We start from the raw sequence: 19,709 nt of genomic DNA, 5'->3' as shown, positions 1-19,709 counted from the left end.
AAACACAACTATCATCGCTGACGGCTGCAGTTCTGTCACTCAGAACATGTGGACTGTCGGTGGACGGTCAAGTCCACGTCGGACTCTCGGCTTTTCACACACTCAGAGTTTAGGCAGTAAAATAAAATGGAGGACAGTAAATGTAGGGCACGATGTGGTAAACAGGAAGTAATGTCAGTCCACAATGTCAATCAGGATCCACAAATGTTGCTCTTTGAACTCCAAGGAGGAGAAAAAACATCAGTGATTCATCAGTGAGAAAAGGAGGGATTTAAAGTGACACATGGTCACATAGCGCCCCCTGCTGGATACACTGAGCCAACATCATTATGACTGATTATACTGCACTTCAGCCAAAACATAACACGTGCTTCAACATTCTCAGTACTACCACCACCACCACTACTACTACTTCTACTACTACAAATAATAATAATAATAATAATATCTACTTTATTTAAAGAGCACTTTTCAAAACAAAGTCACAAAGTGCTTCGTGTCATTGAAACAGAATTTCAGGAGTCCAGTGGTCTGAGTGCAGACGACCTCGACGTGCAGAAAACAACAACAAAGGGACAGTCAGGTAAAACACAGAGCAAGTCACAGTACGACTGTCTTTTAATTACTGTAGAAAAACATGAATAAATAAACGTACAGACTGAATGTGCTGTGAGGTTTGCTGTTTTCTGAGTGTTGCTGAGTAAATCTTTCATCAGTTACAGAATCAGTGAACAGATGTCATAATTTCTATTTATTCAGATAAATAGATAAAATAAACTAACTAACAATTAAATAATAATAAATACTTTTAGTTCATTGAATTATGTAATGATAATTAAATGTGTTAATCAAATTTCACATTATATTATTGATTCATTAATTGATTACTTCATGACTTTATAAACTAAATATTAAGATCTGACAGTCATTGTTTTGTTTATTATTATTGTTTTTTTAACTTTAACGGTAGTTTGAAATATAACAATAATTAATATCTGAACAAGATTCATTTATTGTGCAAACGTAGTATTTTTAAATTATTTATCTAAAAGTTGTTTTTATAGAAAGTGCGTCAGTGCGTTTTTAAACCTTTGGCCTGAAGATGATCAGGAAACCAGAATAAACATTTTTATAACGTTACACTGTGAGGACTCAGCTGGCGTCTTCAGTCAGGATCCAAGAGGGCCTGTCAAACTGAAACTGGACTGACCTGTAACACACACACACACACACACACACACACACAGTCAAAAGACTCATGTCTCCAATAATAACAATAACTCTCTTGTGACCTCTGCAGAATCTGAACTATTTCAGGTCAAAGACTCTAATCTGAACCCTTAAACCCTCATCCAGGTGTTTACTCAACAAAAGGTCCTCACTTTCTAAAATCTGTCACACTTTTAAAATGTCCTTATGTTTAAAATATGTCCTCACTTTGCAGGTCCAGGACCTCGTTACAGAGACAACATTTTAAGACCACACACAGACCTTGTTCTGGCAGAAGCCCGGTCCGAGGACCAACCCCAGCAGTGAGTTGATGATGTTGGCTCCACAGAGGAGAGTCTGCAGCCCACTGGCGCCCCCCATCACAATGAACAGAACTACATTCCACTGAACCACCCCTCTGGGCTCCAGACACACTCCAGACCACAAAGTCCTGTTGTACAGATACCCTGCATGACTGAGACACAGAGACAGGAGACAGAGAGACAAGAGAAGAGTCAGTAGAATGTGTGTGTGCGCGTGTGTGTGTGTGTGTGTGTGTGTGTGTGTGTGTGTGTGTGTGTGTGTGTGTGTGTGAGAGACTCACCAGTCTGGGACAGGTTTTAGCGGGACGCCCCACGTTGGACCGGAGGTGGTGTTGTAGAGACAGAGAGGACCCTGAGAGAGACCGGTGGCACTGACCAGACAGCAGATCCCAGCAGCCAGCAGACACACAAACGAGTACAACACCTGACACAACATCTGGACACACACACACACACATCTCAAATGAAACCACAATCAGACCTCAGCGTCGACCAACCAACGTCCTTGTGACAAGCGTGATTGTCTGACTGCAACCTGAATACGTTCAATCACATTTTACAGCTGACTTAAAGCTTTCAAACTTGACCTCAACTTAATGCAAATTACCAAAACATCTGGAGCTTTTCTCCAGTTGTTAGAAATGAAAGAATCCATCAGCTCACCTTACTCCTGAAAGCACAGCAGCCTCTGGTTTTGCTGCTTTGCACAAAAGCTCGAGCACTAAGCAAAGCCTGAAACGAAACAAGTAACTTGTTACACACTTAACAGGAAAGAGGAGGACCTCTCCAGAGACAATAAAACTAAACTTATAGCTTTTGAAATAAATATTTTTGGGCAGCTCTAAATTTGGCTCAGGATTTATCAGGAGGACAGCTGTTTCACCTGTTCAGTGCGTCCATGAACATTAATTAACATCAGTTCCTGACCAATCCTGTTGTTGTTCAATAATTAATGAGGTTAAGCTGCTGTGCGTTGTGCGTAAATGTGCACACTATACACTATATTGCCAAAAGTATTCACTCACGCATCCAAATAATTGAATTCAGGTGTTCCAGTCACTTCCATGGCCACAGGTGTATAAAATCAAGCACCTTGGCATGCAGACTGCTTCTACAAACATTTGTGAAAGAATGGGCCGCTCTCAGGAGCTCAGTGAATTCCAGCGTGGTACTGTGATAGGATGCCACCTGAGCAACAAGTCCAGTCGTGAAATTTCCACACTACTGAATATTCCACAGTCAACTGTTAGTGATTTTATAACAAAGTGGAAGTGATTGGGAACGACAGCAACTCAGTCACGTAAAATGACAGAGCGGGATCAGTGGATGCTGGGGCACATAGTGCCCAGAGGTCGCCAACTTTCTGCAGAGTCAATCGCTACAGGCCTCCAAACTTCATGTGGCCCTCAGATTAGCTCAAGAACAGTGCGTAGAGAGCATCATGGAATGGGTTTCCATGGCCGAGCAGCTGCATCCAAGCCATACATCACCAAGTGCAATGCAAAGTGTCGGATGCAGTGGTGTAAAGCACGCCACCATTGGACTCTAGAGCAGTGGAGACGCATTCTCTGGAGTGACAAATCACACTTCTCCATCTGGCAATCTGATGGACGAGTCTGGGTCTGGTGGTTGCCAGGAGAACAGTACTTGTCTGACTGCATAGTGCCAAGTGTGAAGTTTGGTGGAGGGGGGGATTATGGTGTGGGGCTGTTTTTCAGGAGCTGGGTTTGGCCCCTGAGTTCCAATGAAAGGACCCCTGAATGCTTCAGCATACCAAGAGATTTTGGACAATTCCATTCTCCCAACTTTGTTTGGAGATGGCCCCTTCCTGGTCCAACATGACTGTGCCCCAGTGCACAAAGCAAGGTCCATAAAGACATGGATGAGCGAGTTTGGTGTGGAAGAACCTGACTGGTCTGCACAGAGTCCCGACCTCAACCGATGGAACACTTTTGGGATGAATTAGAGTGAAGACTGCGACCCAACATCAGTGTCTGACCTCACAAATGCACTTCTGGAAGCATGGTCAAAAATTCCTATGAACACACTCCTAAACCTTGTGGAAAACCTTCCCAGAAGAGCTGAAGCTGTTATAGCTGCAAAGGGTGGGCCAACGTCATATTAAACCCTGTGGATTAAGAATGGGATGTCGCTTAAGTTCATGTGCGTGTAAAGGTAAGGTGAGCGAATACTTTTGGCAATATAGTGTATTTCTTAATGAGGAGATGCTTCAGTCTGTTTCACCCACCAGCAACTCATACGCTATCAATAAGAACGTTAATTTCTTCAAGTTTTCAGCAGGAACCGCAGCAGCACAGATTTTATTGTAGGAATCACTTTAAATCTGGCGAGAAGTGACACACTGGGTTTGATTCAACCTCAGTGGACAAAATAAACCAGCGCATGTGACACTGAAATCCACAAAACTGTGAGTCAAACACACACACACACTGTGGCGTTTCTCATCGCCACACACAGCATGACACATAACACATCTCACACACTACATATGTGTAGAGACATACCAGGAAGCCGGATCCCCACAGACCTGTGGCCCACGTGGCCTCTCTGGTCACATGACCCTCCAACAGGAACTGGATCTTCAGTTCTGGAAGCAGCAGCAGGATATTGGACAGCATGCAGACGACGGCCATGGGAAGCAGAGCGACGCCGACACACTGCAGACACCTCGACACACACATCTGTCTGAAGTGTGAAGGTTAGTATGGTGTGTGTCAGTCCACAGAAACCACTAGAAAACTTTCACGGCTGTCATTAATGCTTTGTCATTCTAACATCAAAATTTGTTCATTTTTAACTTCATACTGTAGAAATGTACCCAACAATTGGATAAATTACTGGACTGTAATTTTAACAAGCCTCAGACGGCCCTCGGAAAGGTTTCACGTTGTTCCACTGACCTACAGGTGGCAGTAAACTGCGATGTACCCACAGAGACAGAGAAGAAGAAGAAGATTGTTTATAAGCATGGACGTAAACAAAAGATTTAAATCGGCCTTACAAATGTTTGGTGAGGAAGGAAATGCACATTCATCAGAGCTCAGGGATGAAGAGAGTTTTAGTGAGAAACAAAACTTTTTGGGTCCTTAAACTGTGCAGAAATTCCACTGAGAACTTCCAACTTTCCTACGTGAATAAACTTGTCAATAAACATGTCAATGATCGATTCACCTCAGTAACACGTAAAAACATGTTTAAAACCTACTTTACTGGTTAACTAAGGGAGGTGATGGGCTGTTATCAAAGTGATGTTGTCCACGCTGCCTTCAGGGTCGACTACAGTCAGCCCAAAGCTTTGACTTTCATGTCAGGAGACTTCGACTGGCGACACCACCAACCGTCTGTTGGCCCGTCAAACTGGACAATTTCTCTGCAGATATCAGTGATGCTTACAGTTGCACCAGTTCAAGTTTTACAGCCACTTTTAACAACATTCGTCGCTGATTTGTCTGTTTCACACCGTAAAGATGAAAGATCTTGAAAGGAAGATCAACAAGGCGACCAAAACAAAAAACCAAAAAACCTGTTCTTTTCATTATCAATTATTGTCAGATTCATCAAGTATCATCCCTTATCCAACACATAAAACATCAGACGGGTGTAAAGGTGTCTCTCAGGTTCTCGGACTGATGTCTGTTAGTCTTGTCTTGTCTTGTCTCAAAGATATTCTGTTTACTGAGATGTAAACAGAGAAGAAGAACAAATCCACAGAACAGAAATGGACTGAAACGGTTCCTGATCCGCTGACTTCATTTCAGCTCTGCTCTTTAATGTGAATATGATTATTATTCACCTGTTTGAATTCATTTATGACTGTAATAACTAATGTTACATTCACAGGTTTGCTCTTGGCTGATTATTAGCCTGACAGCTGCAGCATCCTGAGCCCAGAGGTCTGCTGCTGCTGCTGCTGATGATGATGATAATAACATCTGAATCACCATCACATGTCGATAAAAACACCAGACAACTCACCCTGAAGATCTTCTGCTGCTGCTGCTGCTGCTGCTGCGGTGGAAAGATGGACAGTCAGCTTTGGAGTCGGTCTGAGGATCACGCTGACACATTTATAACACAGAAACACAAAGACACGCCCACTGCCATATATGGAAACATCCTGAGCAGCCATCTGCATTCACACTAAAGTTTAGAACAACGTTATAAATCAAAATAACATTAACGTGCATTTTGACTGAACTAAACAGTGTAAACAAGACAGACTGTAAGTAATTCAACTTAGTATCACAGTGCAACAGTCATGAAATTTAATCTATCGGATTTGTGAGCGTAGCCGCAAACTGTCCATTTTTTGAGTTGTAGATAGAAAACAACAAATCCTAAAGATTAAATCAGCATTACGTGGGAGCTCACTAAGCACAGAGGTTCATGGTGCTTCACCTTCAGTCTTTTCAGATCTCTTATCTTCTGTTTGAGAAGCTAAAGCTAAAACATATTTTGGTGAGCTTCTGCAGGAATGAACCGGGTGCCATCCTGGTAAGCAGTTTTTCTCCTGCAGAAGCAGCTCTGACTGCTGAGCTCAGGACTCTGAGTCCACTTCATCTTTTTCCTCTATTTTCAGTTCTTCTAAATTTACTTAGGAGAACTGAAATATCTGTAGGCCTTGTGAGTCACCTTGTTGGCTCAGAGGAGAGCAAAGAGTTGTGGGAAACTGGATCTGGTAGTGACATCACCAGCTGCATGTTCAGCACTCAGCCCGGGCCTGACGTGTCGTGGGTCAACTGGTTTCAGCTCTGATAAATACGCAGTATTCTGACTGATCGCTCGTGTTTGTGTTACTGGTGCGAGTTTCACTTCAAACAGACAGAACACTTTACTGTACATTAGCAGCCGCGTGAGGAGCTGACATTTTGATCCGTACATTGGCTTCGTTTGTTGGCCCTGGAGGCTGGTATCTGGCCAAGACCCAGCAGTCTCAGAATAATTAGAAAACTGACATGAACGCTTGACTTTTACGTCACGAAAACGCACACGTCTCCGGCACAGCAACCCACACTGTTACTCATGAACACACCGAAGTTGGAGGATGGACTTCTCAGGGGCAGAGTCTACAGGTTTATTTCAACGTATCTGCTACAAATTATTACTGAATCAGCATTTGGAAATGTGAGGAACGCTGCAGATAATCAAAAGGCTTTTAAAAGACTTGGACTGAGGGTCAAAACAAACTGAATTCATACAAAATAAAAATATCACTCACATCCTTCCTGCACTGAATCACAGAAAACAAGACACTGAAAATGAAACTTTAGCAGAAGTTTACAGTGACTAACAACTTTTAACATCATTACCGACATTTCATCAGCCGCAGTCAAACCCACAGACACAGTGTGAACCATGACAGCTCTGACCCACGAGGATGGCAGTTTGGTTTGGCGAGCAGGGTCACATGACCGCAGCGAAGCCACAGAAGCCTTAGAGAGATGATGGGAACTTCCTCAAAGTGGCATTCAAGAGTCCAGACTGACGTATGGAAGCACTGCAGGACAAAACCACAAACAAAAACATCAACACCAAGCAAATTAAATCAATAAATCGGTTCTGACTGGCTGACGTGCAGTTTTCTACATTTGAAAATGTTTCCCTAACAGGTCAGGTCTTAAATTGACATGTCAGTGAGTCAAAATGGCATCCAACTGATCGGCTGCTCATCAGCTCTGCTGATCACAAGTTGTGTGGATGTTCAGAGTAAATTCAAAATAAAATAAAAAGAATAAACAAAACCTGGTTTGTAATTCGCTTACCCCACGTCAGTGAACGGCGTCCCTGCCAATGCAGGCTTTGTAAAGTTGGTTTCTTCAGACTCTGAGCGTTTGCTTCATGAGTGATGAATATTCACTCCGTTTGCTTATAAATGAGCCTCCGGTGACACACCTTCAGGTAATAAATGACACCTGACTGCACAACATCAGCAGGAACGATAAACTTTCAACAACTTTAATTAATTTTTTATCTAATGAAACATTTTTAAACAATTGAACCAAATGTTTTTTAAAAACAAAAACAACAATTAAAAAGTAAATGTGTAATTTTTAGCCTTGAATATTTTTCATGTCAGGCAAAAAAAAAAACAAAAACAAACAAAATAAAAAAATCAGAAGCATCTGTTATCAGATTAGTTTTATTTCTTAGAAAACACAGTGAAACTCTGGTCCTGTGCTCAGCAGCGCCCCCCAGAGGCTGAAACTCAGTCGTTTTTAAATCCCATCATTGTATTTTAAGCCAACTTTCTGATCTCCATGTGAAACCTGAAGGAAGTGAAAATGTGAATCTGACAGACGTTAACATGCTAACACCAACATGATGGCCTCTCTAATATTCCGTGCGATTACAGAAACAAAGGCAAAACTGCAGTTCTCTGCACACGACAGCAAAATAAAAGTGTTTACATTTAGTCAAACTGTCTCCATTAAAGGTGCACAATTAGCTGCTCCGGTTAGCAGCGTAGCCGAGGACGTACAAACAAAAGCCACTGGACGAATCTAATCCTGAAGAAAACCTAAAAACATGATGATTATCAGGCAGGTTGTGAATGATCTTTTTCCTCTGTGGATTTATGGACCTTTATTCTGGTAATGACAGGAAATGGAAATCCCCTCCTGCAGAGTCTTTGAGACAGTGAAGGTTTCGCTTCACTTCCTCCTGCAAAGTTCGTCCTTTTTGAAAGAGCTGAAGATTTCATATTTTGTACTGAGATCACATACACGTACATGTCAACATGCTACATGAACGTGGCCTGAGAATACCCTGCCTGAGAATTCACCACACGAAAGTAACCGCAGTGATCAAAAATGTGGTCAACTTTATCAGTACTTCTGACAAATAAAACACGAATGTCTCCCGTCATTCACGACGATTCACTGTGAAGTTAAAGATGTAGTGATGTACAGGATTTTAACCCTCACATGACAAACTCCTTTCCAGTCTTAGACGTGAAAACGTACCACATAACACGAACACATCATCAGCAGCCACATGTTCAGCATGTGACACGTCGTGTCCAGTTTGAAACCAAAAATGTGAGACAAAAACCTTCTTAAAACAAAACTGAGAAGAAAAATTACATCTGAAATGTAGTTCAGGTTTTCAACATCACTTGTTTACCTGTGAAAAAAAACAAATTAAAAACAAAACCTCTCTGCTGACATTCAGATTAAAGGCACTCAGTTTTATTGAGGCTACAACAAAAAGTGTGTGGCTTCAGTTTCCACTGAAATCTTTTCATTTAAGAGTAAAGTGTTCTTTGTCTCTTAAAGGTCCGTCAAGAAGTGTTTTCCCAGCCTGATGTGCACGAACGTCGAAGCAGTCGCTGAGCTCAGGAGACGGTCAGATGAGGAGGTTCAGCTGATACACTTTTTCAGCTGCTCAGACAGGTGAACATCTCAGTCAGAGTGGCCTGTTTGCTGCCTCTGCTGGAGGAGGAGGGTGTGGAGGTCTGTGTAGTCTTTACAGATGAGGAGGAGGAGGAGGAGGAGGAGGAGGAGGGGGTCTTTGGAGTCTTTACAGATGCCACACAGGAGGGGGTAGAGGCCTTTGGGGTCTTTCCAGATGCAGAAGAGGGAGAGGAGGAGGAGGAGGAGGGGGTCTTTGGAGTCTTTCTGGAGGTTCTGCTGGGTGTGTCTGAGCTACTGGCCTCCGCCGTCACTTTGCGGTTCTGGCGGAGCAGGTAAGCGTCTGATGATCCTTTGCTTCTATTGGTGGCCCTCTGCCTCTCTTCCTGGTCCAGCTCCTTCTGCAGGAGTAGAGCCAGCCTCCAATCCTCCTCCTCCTGCTGCTGCCGTCTGCTCTGCAGCTCCATAATCTCAGTGGTCCCCTGCAGGACTGACCCTCCCCCCTCCAGGTCGGAGGAGGAAGAGGAAGAAGGTGAGTGACAAGCTCGTTTGGTGACGGCCGCCTCCTCGCCCACTGTTGTCTCCAGCTCTGAGCTCTTCCTCTTTGCCGATGAAGGTCCTCCATCTCTGCTCAGCTGGGGCCGATCCTCCTCAGAAGCTGACAGAGAGGTTGGATGAAGGTCTGGATCCTCTGATGTGTCACCATAATAATCGAGCTGAGGAGGGGGACGCTCAGCCTGCAGAGAGATCAGGATGTTCTCCTGAAATGCCAATAAGTTTCAGTTCAGCTGCTTAGCTTAGCATAGAGACCGTGAACAGCCCGGTCCTGTCCACATGTGACAACCTCTGCTCCTCCAAAGCTCATCAACAGATGTGCTCTGTCAGGTTTTGCATTGAACTACTGTATTAGTGTGAGAGCACAGGCTCTGCTGCTGTGAGGATCTTTGTGTGTCTGATTAGCTGGGCTGTGTGTGAGGAGTGTCTGCTGCTGAGTGTGAGGAGTGTCTACTGCTGTGTGAGAGGAGTGTCTACTGCTGTGTGTGAGGAGTGTCTGCTGCTGTGTGTGAGGAGTGTCTACTGCTGTGTGTGAGGAGTGTCTGTTGCTGTGTGTGAGGAGTGTCTGTTGCTGTGTTTGTTTGTTGCTGGTTCACCCTGAATTAAATTTCTTGTCAAAATTTCACCATTTTGCAGTAAGAAATAATTTCATTTTGCGTGTTCAGACTTTGGTTTGTGGACCGGGGAGGAAACAGGTTTCACTGAATGTTGAGCTGCTCCTTTAACATGAAAGTTTTTGGAGAGTAATGGCTTTCAAAGCTGAATGAAGCTCAGTTCAGCTGTGACACACGGTGAGTGAGCGTTGGACATTAAACTGACCTTGTTGGCTGTTAAACTGCAGGCTGAGGAGCTGCTTTTAGAAGGACGAGGACACAAGAACCTGAAACACACCCACCCCCACCACCACCATCATCATCATCATCATCATCATCATCATCTCACTGGTCCCTGACACAACGCAGCATTTGACTTGAATGAAAACACGTTTCAAGCTGAAGTCGACCTACCTCTCGATTTGTCCGCTGATGACCTCCTTCTTCTTCTTGGCTGGAGTGACATCAGCAGGGCGAAGGTTTCCCTGAGAGACGGCAGCCGAGTTCTGCAGGGCAAAGATGGAGGGGGAAAAGAGAAAAAGTGAGAACAAACTCAGCAGTAATACAGCAGAGTTAAAGGAAAAACTGGAGTGAGCTCTGTGAGGCCAAACAAAGTGATGCCTCTTTCAAAATGCAAAGCACAGAATGAAAGTTGATGAACACAAATGAGCTTAATGATCGACGGTTCGGTGAATCACAGCGATGACTCAGAGGAAGACCAAGAAAAAGAACATCTCCACTGTTCCATTTTCAAATGATCCTCCAGGGCGTTGAGGCGGTCAGTCTGTTGTAAGCATATTAATACCTCAGTGGCCCAGCAGTACTGAGTAATGAGTACTGAACTCTGTACTTTAACGAGCGCTAACCTAATTACATTCATTTGTCAGTTAGAACGTAAGTTCTGGTACGAATGCTACGCTCAGCTCTCTCTGGGTTTCATGATGCCGTCCTGTTAAGTCGATGTTAAGTGTCAGTAAAGAAATTATCCTTGCTAAGTGCTGAACTAACCGGCTCAGCTAGTTAGCCTTCCCGCAATCAGTGTACAGACATCTGGAGCAGACATGTGAAGTGAACATCATGTTGACACCACCTCCACCCTCTGACCACCACCACACTCAGGGACACAGCTGTTTCATTTCTCATGTTCTCATTTTTACTCGTGTGATTTTATCTTGTTTGCAGAGAAAAGAACTAAGAATCCAGTTTCTGTTACACACACGATCATTAAGACCTTAAACCTGACAGTAGTTTACTTGAGAAACACGGACCAGCTGGTCGCTGAGCAGCCTGGCCAGCCTCTCGTCGTCTTCTCGCCTCCTCCTCTCCTCCTGCAGCAGCTCCTCCTCCTCAGCCAGCAGCCTCTGGATGTACTCCTCACTGGCCCTCCTCTCCTCCTCGTCAAGCACTCGCTTCTCCTCTGTCAGCTGACATGACAACATCGCAACATCAACGCGTTTGATTCGGCTTCTGTTTAGAAACACAACTCTGACTGAGCTCATATCGCAATTCTGAAATCCATTCAGAGATTATTTACACCCTAAACAAGCAGACAAGAACACATGCACCAACATGGTCATCATCATGGTTATTGTTACTGTTAAGAGACCGAACGTACTTTGGTGACCTGGTCCTCGTATTCCTGCCTCAGCTCTCCTGGTTGACTGACTCTGGGAAAAAACACTGAGAAAACACACACAGCTTCATGAGACCAGGGACGATCAGCATCACTCATGTCCGAGTCACAGCAAAGTTCAATCGAGAGGTTCACACACATTATGGGATGCTGGTGTGCGAGTACCTGCTGGACCGTCCGTGGTGATGACGTCCTGCCCGCTGAGGCGGCGCTGACACTGCAGAGGGAAGGAGGTCTGGATCTGCGTCCACAGCTGCTTGTTGACCAGAGTGTTGTTCCTGCTGTTCTGCCGGGCCCACGTGGACACCCTCTTCCTGCACAGCGGACAGCACAGCGTGGATTTGTCCACCGACTCCAGGAAACAGACCTGACAAAACACAGTGGAGGATTTTAACATGACACAGCTGTTTATTGACACGAGTTTCTTACTGAGCTCCATCACAGACAGTCGACCTGAGTTCGCTCACTGTGTGTGTGTGTGTGTGTTACCTTGCAGAAGGTGTGTGTGCAGGGCAGCGTCACTGGCTCCATGAAGATCTCCAGACACACCGGACAGCAGCAGTCCTCAAGAGACAAGGGCCCCCTCCTCCCCCTCCCTCCTCTGTCTGACGCCTCCACCTCCGACACCGAGGCCATCTTCTTCCTCCTCCTCGTCCTCCTGCTCTTCTTCTGTGGTTGGTCACAGCTCTGCAGGGAGGACTGAGGACTCAGTAGGTCAGACTGCAGGAGAAACCAGTGAGCGTTCACAAAACTGGTCCACTTCAAGACTTCTTCACACCATTTCACTGAGCTGATGAACAGCCGAGCAGGTGAGCACGGTGTCGAGGTGATGCCCACATGCTCCAAGGGGAAGTTTTACATGGACACATTTAGTTACCTCCACGAAAGGACTGAATGGAAGATGTCTACTTACAATTTGTGGTAGAAAACCCACAGGAGACAAATTTTTATTCAATAGAAAATATTCTGTGTCTGGGCATGATTAAAATATGTTTAAAATGTTAATTGTGCTTTTTAATCACACAGAAAATCGAAAGGAACAAACAAACAACAAACAATGTCTATACAATAAATAATGATGATAAACTAATCTCATCCCTGACGTCCATCCTATCTCAGTTACTTTAATTTGATCCTTTGCTGAAGACAGACAAGCTGTAAAAGTTCAGTTGAAATGAGCATAAAGAAATTTGATTTTTTTTCCAGTCCAGTTTTGCATGTTGAGTCCTGCCTTCAGTCACAGCACGCCAGTTTGTGCTAACGGGCCTCAAAGTTCAGCTAGCTAACCTGTTACCTTTGCACAGGGCAGGTCTTCTCACCTGAAATCCACCCCAACAACTTAACAGTGACAGGGAGGTCTGGGGGTAAATTACAACCGGAACCAACACTGTTAGCATTACTGTAAAACACTGTAAAAAGGTAAAACTCACCTGAGCTGTTTACCAGACGTACGAGGCCTCAGTTGATGCTATAGTTAGCCTTCCAACCTAAACAAGCTGAGTTAGCGTTAGCTTCCCGGCTAACCTCAGACGTCAACTCAGTCACTGCGGGCCGATGTGTTCGCGTTGTGAGCGGCTGGCAATTAGCACTTTAGTACAGCAACTGAACTGTAAAAGGGCGCTGACGGTCAGCTCACACAGACACCGCGGAGTTACACAGCTACAGGAGCCTCAATGCGTGACGGAGAAACATCGGAGACAGTCAGCTCGCTCCCGAGTACCCGCCTGAATCAACTGATGATGCAGTGCGCATGCGCAGAACCTGTGCGCTGCCTTCCAGGATCGTTGTAAATTTGAGAGTACGGAGTGCATATTTACTCCTTTTCAAGAGCACGAAGCCCCTAAAATCCTCTACGGTGGCAGTTTTCAGTGGTTCACAAGTTTGAACATTCGTAAAAAGAAGCTTGGTAATTTCTGATCACAGTTCAGCTTAAATGGAACATTTATTATCAGTTTAATTTGAAGGAGTTTGAAGAAAAAACGGGGAAAAGACAGAAAAGAAGAACAGAATTAATTTTGCATAATTGACATGTTTTTTCTGGTTCTTCTACATTCAGCATACTTCGATAATCAGGCTGGAAACTGCGGAAGTTGTTTCCTACGTGACATTTTGTATTACAGGTGCAAACCGTGTCAAACCCTCCTGGTGACTGGCCAACAAAACGGCCTCCACAGGCGCTTGACTCCGGGGCCATTTCTGCAAACCAGCTCCTGAGCTCCAGAGCAACAGGAACTCCTTTAAAATGTCACATAAACTTTATTCAGTCCGAGGTGGAGGCAGAAAAGCAGAAAGAGATTGTCAGACTGGACTGACACTACTGTAGGAAAGGTTTATTCGAGTAGACCGGCCCTTCAGTATGACAGAAGAATAACCAAACAGCACTGAGTGAGATGGGGCTTAACTGAAAGACACACACTTTCAACACAAACCAAACACACAAGCAGATCTTCAGATCAGCTGAACAGTTCGAACTGGTTTTAATTTTTTTTAAGACAAAGCTAAAGTGTTTTCTTGTTTCAGAGAGGAAGCAGCTCAGAATATCCTTCCAGTCTGTGATTTAAACAAACAGGATTTAAGTGTTTAAATCAGTGTTTCTGAGCCTATGCTGAACAACAATACTGCGACTGGCATCCGTCTGAAGGGGAACAGGAGGATTTAAGAGGTTACTGGTTCGTGAAGCCTTCGGGCCATGGAAAAACGCTCTTCTGTTTCTTGCGTTTGCTGCCAGGCTCAAAGCCCTGAAAGTCGTCTCCACAGCGGTGTTTCTTGAGCTGCCGCGAGTCGGAAAAGCCCCGGCTGCAGCGCTCACAGGTGTACAGCTTCACCCCGGTGTGGATCTGCATGTGGCACTTGAGCTGGTTGGACTGCCTGAACTTCCTGCTGCACACGAGGCACTCGTAGGGTTTCTCTCCGGTGTGGACCAGCAGGTGGCGGTGGTAGTTCTGCGGCGTCCTGAACTCTTTACCACACTGCTCACACTTGTGAGGTTTGACTCCAGTGTGCACGAGCTCGTGCTGCTTCAGCTGCGCCATCAGGAGGAAGCCTTTCTCGCAGACGCTGCAGACGTACGGCCGGTCGCCGCTGTGCTGCCTCATGTGGTACAGGTACAGGTGTCGAAGGTGGAAGGACTTCCCGCAGGTGCTGCAGGTGAACTCTTTGTTCTCGGCGTGGCTCTTCTCGTGCGTCCTCAGCGTGGTGGTGCTGCTGAAGCTCTTCAGGCAGATCTTGCAGCTGAAGGGCTTGACTCCGGCCGGCCTCCGTCTCCTCGGCACGCCTTCGGCCTTCTCTCCGTCCTTGTTGCTGTGGACCAGCTGCTGGTGCTTCTGCAGCTGACAGTTGTAGAAAAACGTCTTCCCACAGAGGTCGCACATGAACGGCTTCTCCACGCCGTGAACCAGCATGTGGGTCTTCAGAGCCCAGGTACCTGTGAAGCCCTCTCCACATTTGTCACACCTGAGACGAGACAGACACGAGACATGCTGAACTTCAGATCATCAATTCAGGGTTCGTACAGCTTCTTTAGGAGTCTAATTCAAGCACTTTCAAGGTAGCCACACCAAACATTTCCCAACTCCGTAAGCCTTTATCGTCACATCTAAATCGTTCAACACACACTGCAGGCTGTCAATGTGACTGCACGTTAATTCTCGCTAATTTTGGTGCCAGGAAACAAGAAATTTATTTCACCAGATTAAGTTGAAAATCAAATATTTTTCAAGGAGTATACTTGAATTAAGGCATTTTCTAAACTTTGATAACTTAAAAGTGAAAAGTAAACGTTTTTCAAACCTTTAAGACTTTGCACAAACCCAGAGTCGTCTGCTAAACAAATAAGTACAGAGTGAAGCCGATCCAAGCATCTGACTGAGTACCTGAACGGTTTCTCTCCGTTGTGGAGGCGCAGGTGTCTCTGGAAGTTGTACTTGAGGCCGAAGCTCAGTCCGCAGGTCTGACACATGAAGGGTTTCTCTCCGGAGTGGACCACTCGGTGCTGCAGCAGTCCCATCTTGCACTTGAAGGCCTTGTCGCACTCGGAGCACTTGTATGGCCGCTCCTCCGAGTGCGACCTCTTGTGGACGCGCAGGTTGCTGGCGGTGGAGAAGCTCTTCCCACAGGTCGGGCAGGGGTACGGCCGGGCGCCGGTGTGGACGGTTTGGTGCTCGCGGAGGCTCTTCTTCCTGTTGAAGCCTTTCCCGCAGACGTCGCACATGAAGGGCTTGACGGGGGCGTGCGACACCTCGTGGTACCTGAGCGCGCCCGCGGAGGTGAAGGTGCGGTCGCAGGTGTGGCACTTTAACGGCGTCTTCTCCAGCCTGTGAGACGCCTGGTGGACTCGGAGCTGCCGCAGAAGCCTGAACTTCCTGTCGCACTGGTCGCAGCGCAGCAGCTTGTCGGGGTCGTTCTCCTGAGCCTCCCTCAGCTGGTGGGTCAGCTGGTGTTTCTGCAGAGTCTTGGCCTTGTAGAAACCTTTATCACAGGAGCTGCAGGGGAAAGGTTTGAGGTGACAGGAGACGTGTTTCCTCAGCTGGTGTTTCTGATGGAAACCCTTATTACAGAGCTCACAGAAGAACCTTTTCTCTTTGTACAGCTCCCTCCTCCTCTTCCTCTCCAGCTCCTTCTGCTCCTCTTCACTCAGAGCTGCACAAGAGATTGGAAAAGAACAGTCCGTGAACTTCAGTCACCGACTAAAAACCTACAGTCTCCTGATTCTGCTGCTTCACAATAAAAGTCATTAGATAACAAAAGAGGAGGATTTTACTGTGAAGAATTAGAGGAAATGAAACGTGTTTAATACTGAAGTGAGGCGACAATGAAACTTTAGATGAGAAGAAGCGGCGCAACAAATCAAAGTCACACCTTCAGACAGGTCGCCGGAGTCAAACCGAGTCAAACCGAGCCAAGCCAAACCAGCCCCACTAACACACAAACTGCCCTTACGTGACATCCTCAGCTCAGCTACAAGACGAAGTCATGTGGTTTTTTAACAGAGCAAAGAAAAGTGAAGTGAGTGAATTCATGTGAAATGTCTCACCTGGTTGACTGTCAGGGACGCGTTCCGTCTCCGTCTCTGCTTCCTAAAAAACACGAGTGATTCAGGAATCAGTGAGTGATGATGTCCATAAACTGCTGCTTGATTGCAGAGAGAAAGATAAAATAAAGGTGTGGCCCTCTCTGAAGGTAAATAAAGGAGAATCTGACACACTTACAACCATGACAACAACTTGTTCTTCCGCAGGTGAGGGCATGGCTTCACCGGCTGTAGGCTCACTGACTGGCTGATAATTAGCCACAGGAAGTGATGTCATGTCCGTGGAGGACGGTGATTTGTCAGGCTCTGTGGAGATCTGGTCCACCTCTAACTCCACCTCAGTGTGGAGGTCTGCGGCGGCTGCGGTGCCTTCAGTGTTACCGCCGCTTTGATCCGGTTTCTCTGGCGGTACCTGGGGGACGAGGCTGCTCTGGCCTGCGATTGGCGCACGGAGCGGCTGGCTGATGATGACCAGAGGGACCTGAGGGTTGCTGCTGGCCCTGCGTCTGGATTTGGCGGAGTTCAGGATGGCCATGGCGAGGGCAGCGGGGTTGGCGGCTGGCTGGTTGCTGTCCAGTGACAGGGCGGGTCCATCTGGAAGATTCAATGAGAGAAAACAGTTTTCACTCCCAGTCATCTTTCAATGTTTTCAAGTTTTTGTGGGATAAAATACTGGTTTAATTTCTCTTTACAGGGTTTACGGCGGCGTCTTTCTTGTTTTCATAATCGTTAGAAGTCAAAATTGCATCTGAAAATAAATTTCAATTAACTGCCCAACGGAAAAACATGTTGAGAGACTCCAAGAGCTGAGATTGCCCTTTGTGTTTGCTGAGAGTGAAGGCAACCTGAAAACAGTTAAAGGTTCTCAGTGGTTTTCTCCATTTCACTCGCAAACTTTCAGACGAGCTCCTGCTGCTCTGTAAGAATGAACATATAAAACGGTGGTGTAAAACATATGAAATCAGCGCTATGCGATGTAACCCTGGTTCTATGAATCGGGGAGTGCAGATTGCAGTTTAATGATGGAATCATATTGTGATGACATGCTTTCATTGTGTTAGTCACATTACTTTATGTCATTTTGCAAAGATCTGCCATGCTGTGATACACAAATAAAAAATACTTGATTATTTCTACAGTAGTTTATGTTTACGTAGCTGTACAGAAGTGCACTTTTTAAAATACAGTCTAGATTTGAGGAAAACTCCTTCCTCTCATGATGAGATATGTTCAGGTTCTTCAGGATGTTTCAGTGTTAAACTGACCTGATGGTTTGATCTTATAAACCGTCTGTGTGGCGCTCTTTTGGGCTCCACAGTTTGTCTCGACCTTTGACCTCAGCTCAGACTCCAGATGTACGACTTTGCCCATCAGAGCTTTGTTTTCCTGCAATAAGCTCACGTACAGCTCTGTGAACACTCTGCAGATTTTACGAACAGCCTCTCTGCTCATCACATCCAGGACGGCAGCCAGCTGAGCCTGCACAGGAAACAAGGCATCAAGTTAGACAATTGCTCTTTGTCCTTCTGTCTCTGCTTACTGTGCTAAATTATACGCTGTTACAAGGCTACAAAATGTGTTTTTTAGTGATGAATATACTTTAACATACATGTACACTTTATGCTGCAATTACACCATAAAACAAGGGAGTCACAACATCTTAGTCACTGTATCACCTATCTTTGATTGTTAAATCACATTTTCTACACATCTAAAATAACTTTTGTCAAAACATATAAAACATAAGTAAACGCAAATTAATCAGTAATCTGTACTTTCGATCAGCGTCTATACCTAAGAAATAATATTACCTGAACATGAGCTAGCACCTCATTCAGAACCATACTTATTTTACTTATCTTATTTTGTTTTACCTTATTCTATTTTATTCTATTCTACCATTATATGTTACTCTTTCTTACGTTCTATGTTTGCACCAATCACCAAGACAAATTCCTAGTAATGTGAAACCTCTACACTCACAACGGCAATAAAGACGATTCTGATTCTGATTTATTCTGAAGCACACAGATCCATACCGGAAGTCGCATCGTTCATGTTAGGACCACTTGACGAAATGTTTTTACCGCTGCAGTTTATTAATGAGTCCCGGGAGCACCGGGAACTACACATGTGAAGGCCCCTCGTGTAGCTAAATAAATGTTTCTGTATGTTGTTGGGAATGGATTGCGGATAAAAGTCTGCTTATTATGTGAGAGTTGGGTGGCTGCCACAATACGCAAGATGGCGCCCTTCACTGTGTTGACAGAGTAACGTTATTTACTCGGGCAGGAGAAAAAACAATGACTTAACAGCAGTATTATATTTCTGTAGTATGGCGAATCAAATATTAATGAGACCTACGATGCAATATAATTTTCACAATGAAATAACATCGCGTTCCTGTTTGTCTTGACTGTTTATGTGAAGGGTCTCGCGCGATGTACTCTCCTGCAAAGACGGAAGTGACTGCGGGATTTTCCTCTGGCAGTCTTTAATCGCTCAGAAAAACTTCTCATATGTATCTTTTCTTATCATTTTCCTCACCCGCCTATCATCGCCGTCTGTCCCCTCCTGTTCGAGTCTCTGTTGGAGGACAGAGACGGCAGACTCCACCGCCACCTCCATGATCAGCTCCGTCTGAGAGCAAAAAGTTTTGGTCGCCACCGTATCGGTCGACTCCATCACGTCCCCTGAGCCTACCGGATGATCGCACAAGAGAAAATCATAAAATATGACTTAATTCGGAACCATCAGGCTGTTCGCAGTTCAGACGTATCAGTAACTGTGGAAAAAAAGTCTGAAAAACAAACTGTCAGGATGGTTATCTGCTAGGTTTGCTTCCAATATGGCGCTGCGGCACACTGTTTACATCCGGTTCACTGAATGTCTTTAGCAGAAGTATTATGAATTATTAATACATATATATATAAAAGTAATTTTGATACATATGAAGGTTAATATAAAGCTACATTAATACAATTTTAAATAAATACA

At 45.1% G+C, this 19,709-nt stretch overlaps 3 protein-coding genes across 8 annotated transcripts; all 3 read right to left on the bottom strand.

Moving 5' to 3' along the window:
- Window positions 1-525: 525 nt before the first annotated feature.
- LOC124058770 (transmembrane 4 L6 family member 5) lies at window positions 526-5,762 on the bottom strand. Its single transcript, XM_046388305.1, has 6 exons — window positions 5,529-5,762; window positions 4,058-4,238; window positions 2,196-2,264; window positions 1,814-1,968; window positions 1,492-1,684; window positions 526-1,210 (listed from the first exon to the last, which is right to left on the bottom strand). Exons 1-6 carry the CDS (start codon window positions 5,618-5,620, stop codon window positions 1,190-1,192), a joined length of 711 nt encoding a protein of 236 aa, XP_046244261.1. The 5' UTR covers window positions 5,621-5,762; the 3' UTR covers window positions 526-1,189.
- A 2,956-nt stretch (window positions 5,763-8,718) lies between these two features.
- Window positions 8,719-13,403, bottom strand: rnf168 (ring finger protein 168). 3 transcript variants are annotated; one of them, XM_046388202.1, is made up of 8 exons: window positions 13,114-13,403; window positions 12,173-12,403; window positions 11,849-12,050; window positions 11,666-11,730; window positions 11,304-11,474; window positions 10,465-10,556; window positions 10,277-10,337; window positions 8,719-9,663 (listed from the first exon to the last, which is right to left on the bottom strand). In XM_046388202.1, exons 2-8 carry the CDS (start codon window positions 12,317-12,319, stop codon window positions 8,929-8,931), a joined length of 1,473 nt encoding a protein of 490 aa, XP_046244158.1. In that variant the 5' UTR covers window positions 12,320-12,403; window positions 13,114-13,403; the 3' UTR covers window positions 8,719-8,928. The 3 variants fall into 3 exon arrangements, with proteins under 3 accessions (XP_046244158.1, XP_046244160.1, XP_046244159.1); XM_046388204.1 differs by having other exon boundaries at window positions 8,719-9,639; XM_046388203.1 differs by having other exon boundaries at window positions 11,319-11,474; window positions 13,114-13,402.
- A 589-nt stretch (window positions 13,404-13,992) lies between these two features.
- Window positions 13,993-19,589, bottom strand: LOC124058688 (zinc finger protein 708-like). Of its 4 annotated transcripts, none has more exons than XM_046388148.1 (7): window positions 19,526-19,589; window positions 19,260-19,411; window positions 17,978-18,191; window positions 16,891-17,306; window positions 16,716-16,758; window positions 15,556-16,321; window positions 13,993-15,136 (listed from the first exon to the last, which is right to left on the bottom strand). In XM_046388148.1, exons 2-7 carry the CDS (start codon window positions 19,395-19,397, stop codon window positions 14,347-14,349), a joined length of 2,367 nt encoding a protein of 788 aa, XP_046244104.1. In that variant the 5' UTR covers window positions 19,398-19,411; window positions 19,526-19,589; the 3' UTR covers window positions 13,993-14,346. The 4 variants fall into 4 exon arrangements, with proteins under 4 accessions (XP_046244104.1, XP_046244103.1, XP_046244105.1 ...); XM_046388147.1 differs by having other exon boundaries at window positions 13,993-14,262; window positions 14,339-15,136; window positions 19,260-19,579; XM_046388149.1 differs by having other exon boundaries at window positions 15,556-16,164; window positions 16,255-16,321; window positions 19,260-19,579.
- Between the last annotated feature and the right edge of the window lie 120 nt (window positions 19,590-19,709).

Source organism: Scatophagus argus, chromosome 5 (genome assembly GCF_020382885.2).
Source record: "Scatophagus argus isolate fScaArg1 chromosome 5, fScaArg1.pri, whole genome shotgun sequence".
Lineage (NCBI taxonomy): Eukaryota > Metazoa > Chordata > Actinopteri > Scatophagidae > Scatophagus > Scatophagus argus.
This window is presented reverse-complemented; position numbering and strand designations above follow the sequence as displayed.

Excerpts from the sequence above, each read along its gene's own strand:
- LOC124058770 (XM_046388305.1), bottom strand. The coding sequence starts at position 5,620 with ATGTGTCAGCGTGATCCTCAGACCGACTCCAAAGCTGACTGTCCATCT. Across the intron at positions 2,265-4,057 it reads TGTGGGGATCCGGCTTCCTG|GCTTTGCTTAGTGCTCGAGC; the intron begins GTATGTCTCTAC and ends GTTTCGTTTCAG. Across the intron at positions 1,685-1,813 it reads CTAAAACCTGTCCCAGACTG|TCATGCAGGGTATCTGTACA; the intron begins GTGAGTCTCTCA and ends TCTGTGTCTCAG.
- LOC124058688 (XM_046388148.1), bottom strand. The coding sequence starts at position 19,397 with ATGGAGTCGACCGATACGGTGGCGACCAAAACTTTTTGCTCTCAGACG. Across the intron at positions 17,307-17,977 it reads TTATAAGATCAAACCATCAG|ATGGACCCGCCCTGTCACTG; the intron begins GTCAGTTTAACA and ends TGAATCTTCCAG. Across the intron at positions 16,322-16,715 it reads CGTCCCTGACAGTCAACCAG|CTCTGAGTGAAGAGGAGCAG; the intron begins GTGAGACATTTC and ends TCTCTTGTGCAG.
- rnf168 (XM_046388202.1), bottom strand. The coding sequence starts at position 12,319 with ATGGCCTCGGTGTCGGAGGTGGAGGCGTCAGACAGAGGAGGGAGGGGG. Across the intron at positions 11,475-11,665 it reads ACGAGGACCAGGTCACCAAA|CTGACAGAGGAGAAGCGAGT; the intron begins GTACGTTCGGTC and ends TTGTCATGTCAG. Across the intron at positions 10,557-11,303 it reads AGCTGGTCCGTGTTTCTCAA|AACTCGGCTGCCGTCTCTCA; the intron begins GTAAACTACTGT and ends TTTGCCCTGCAG.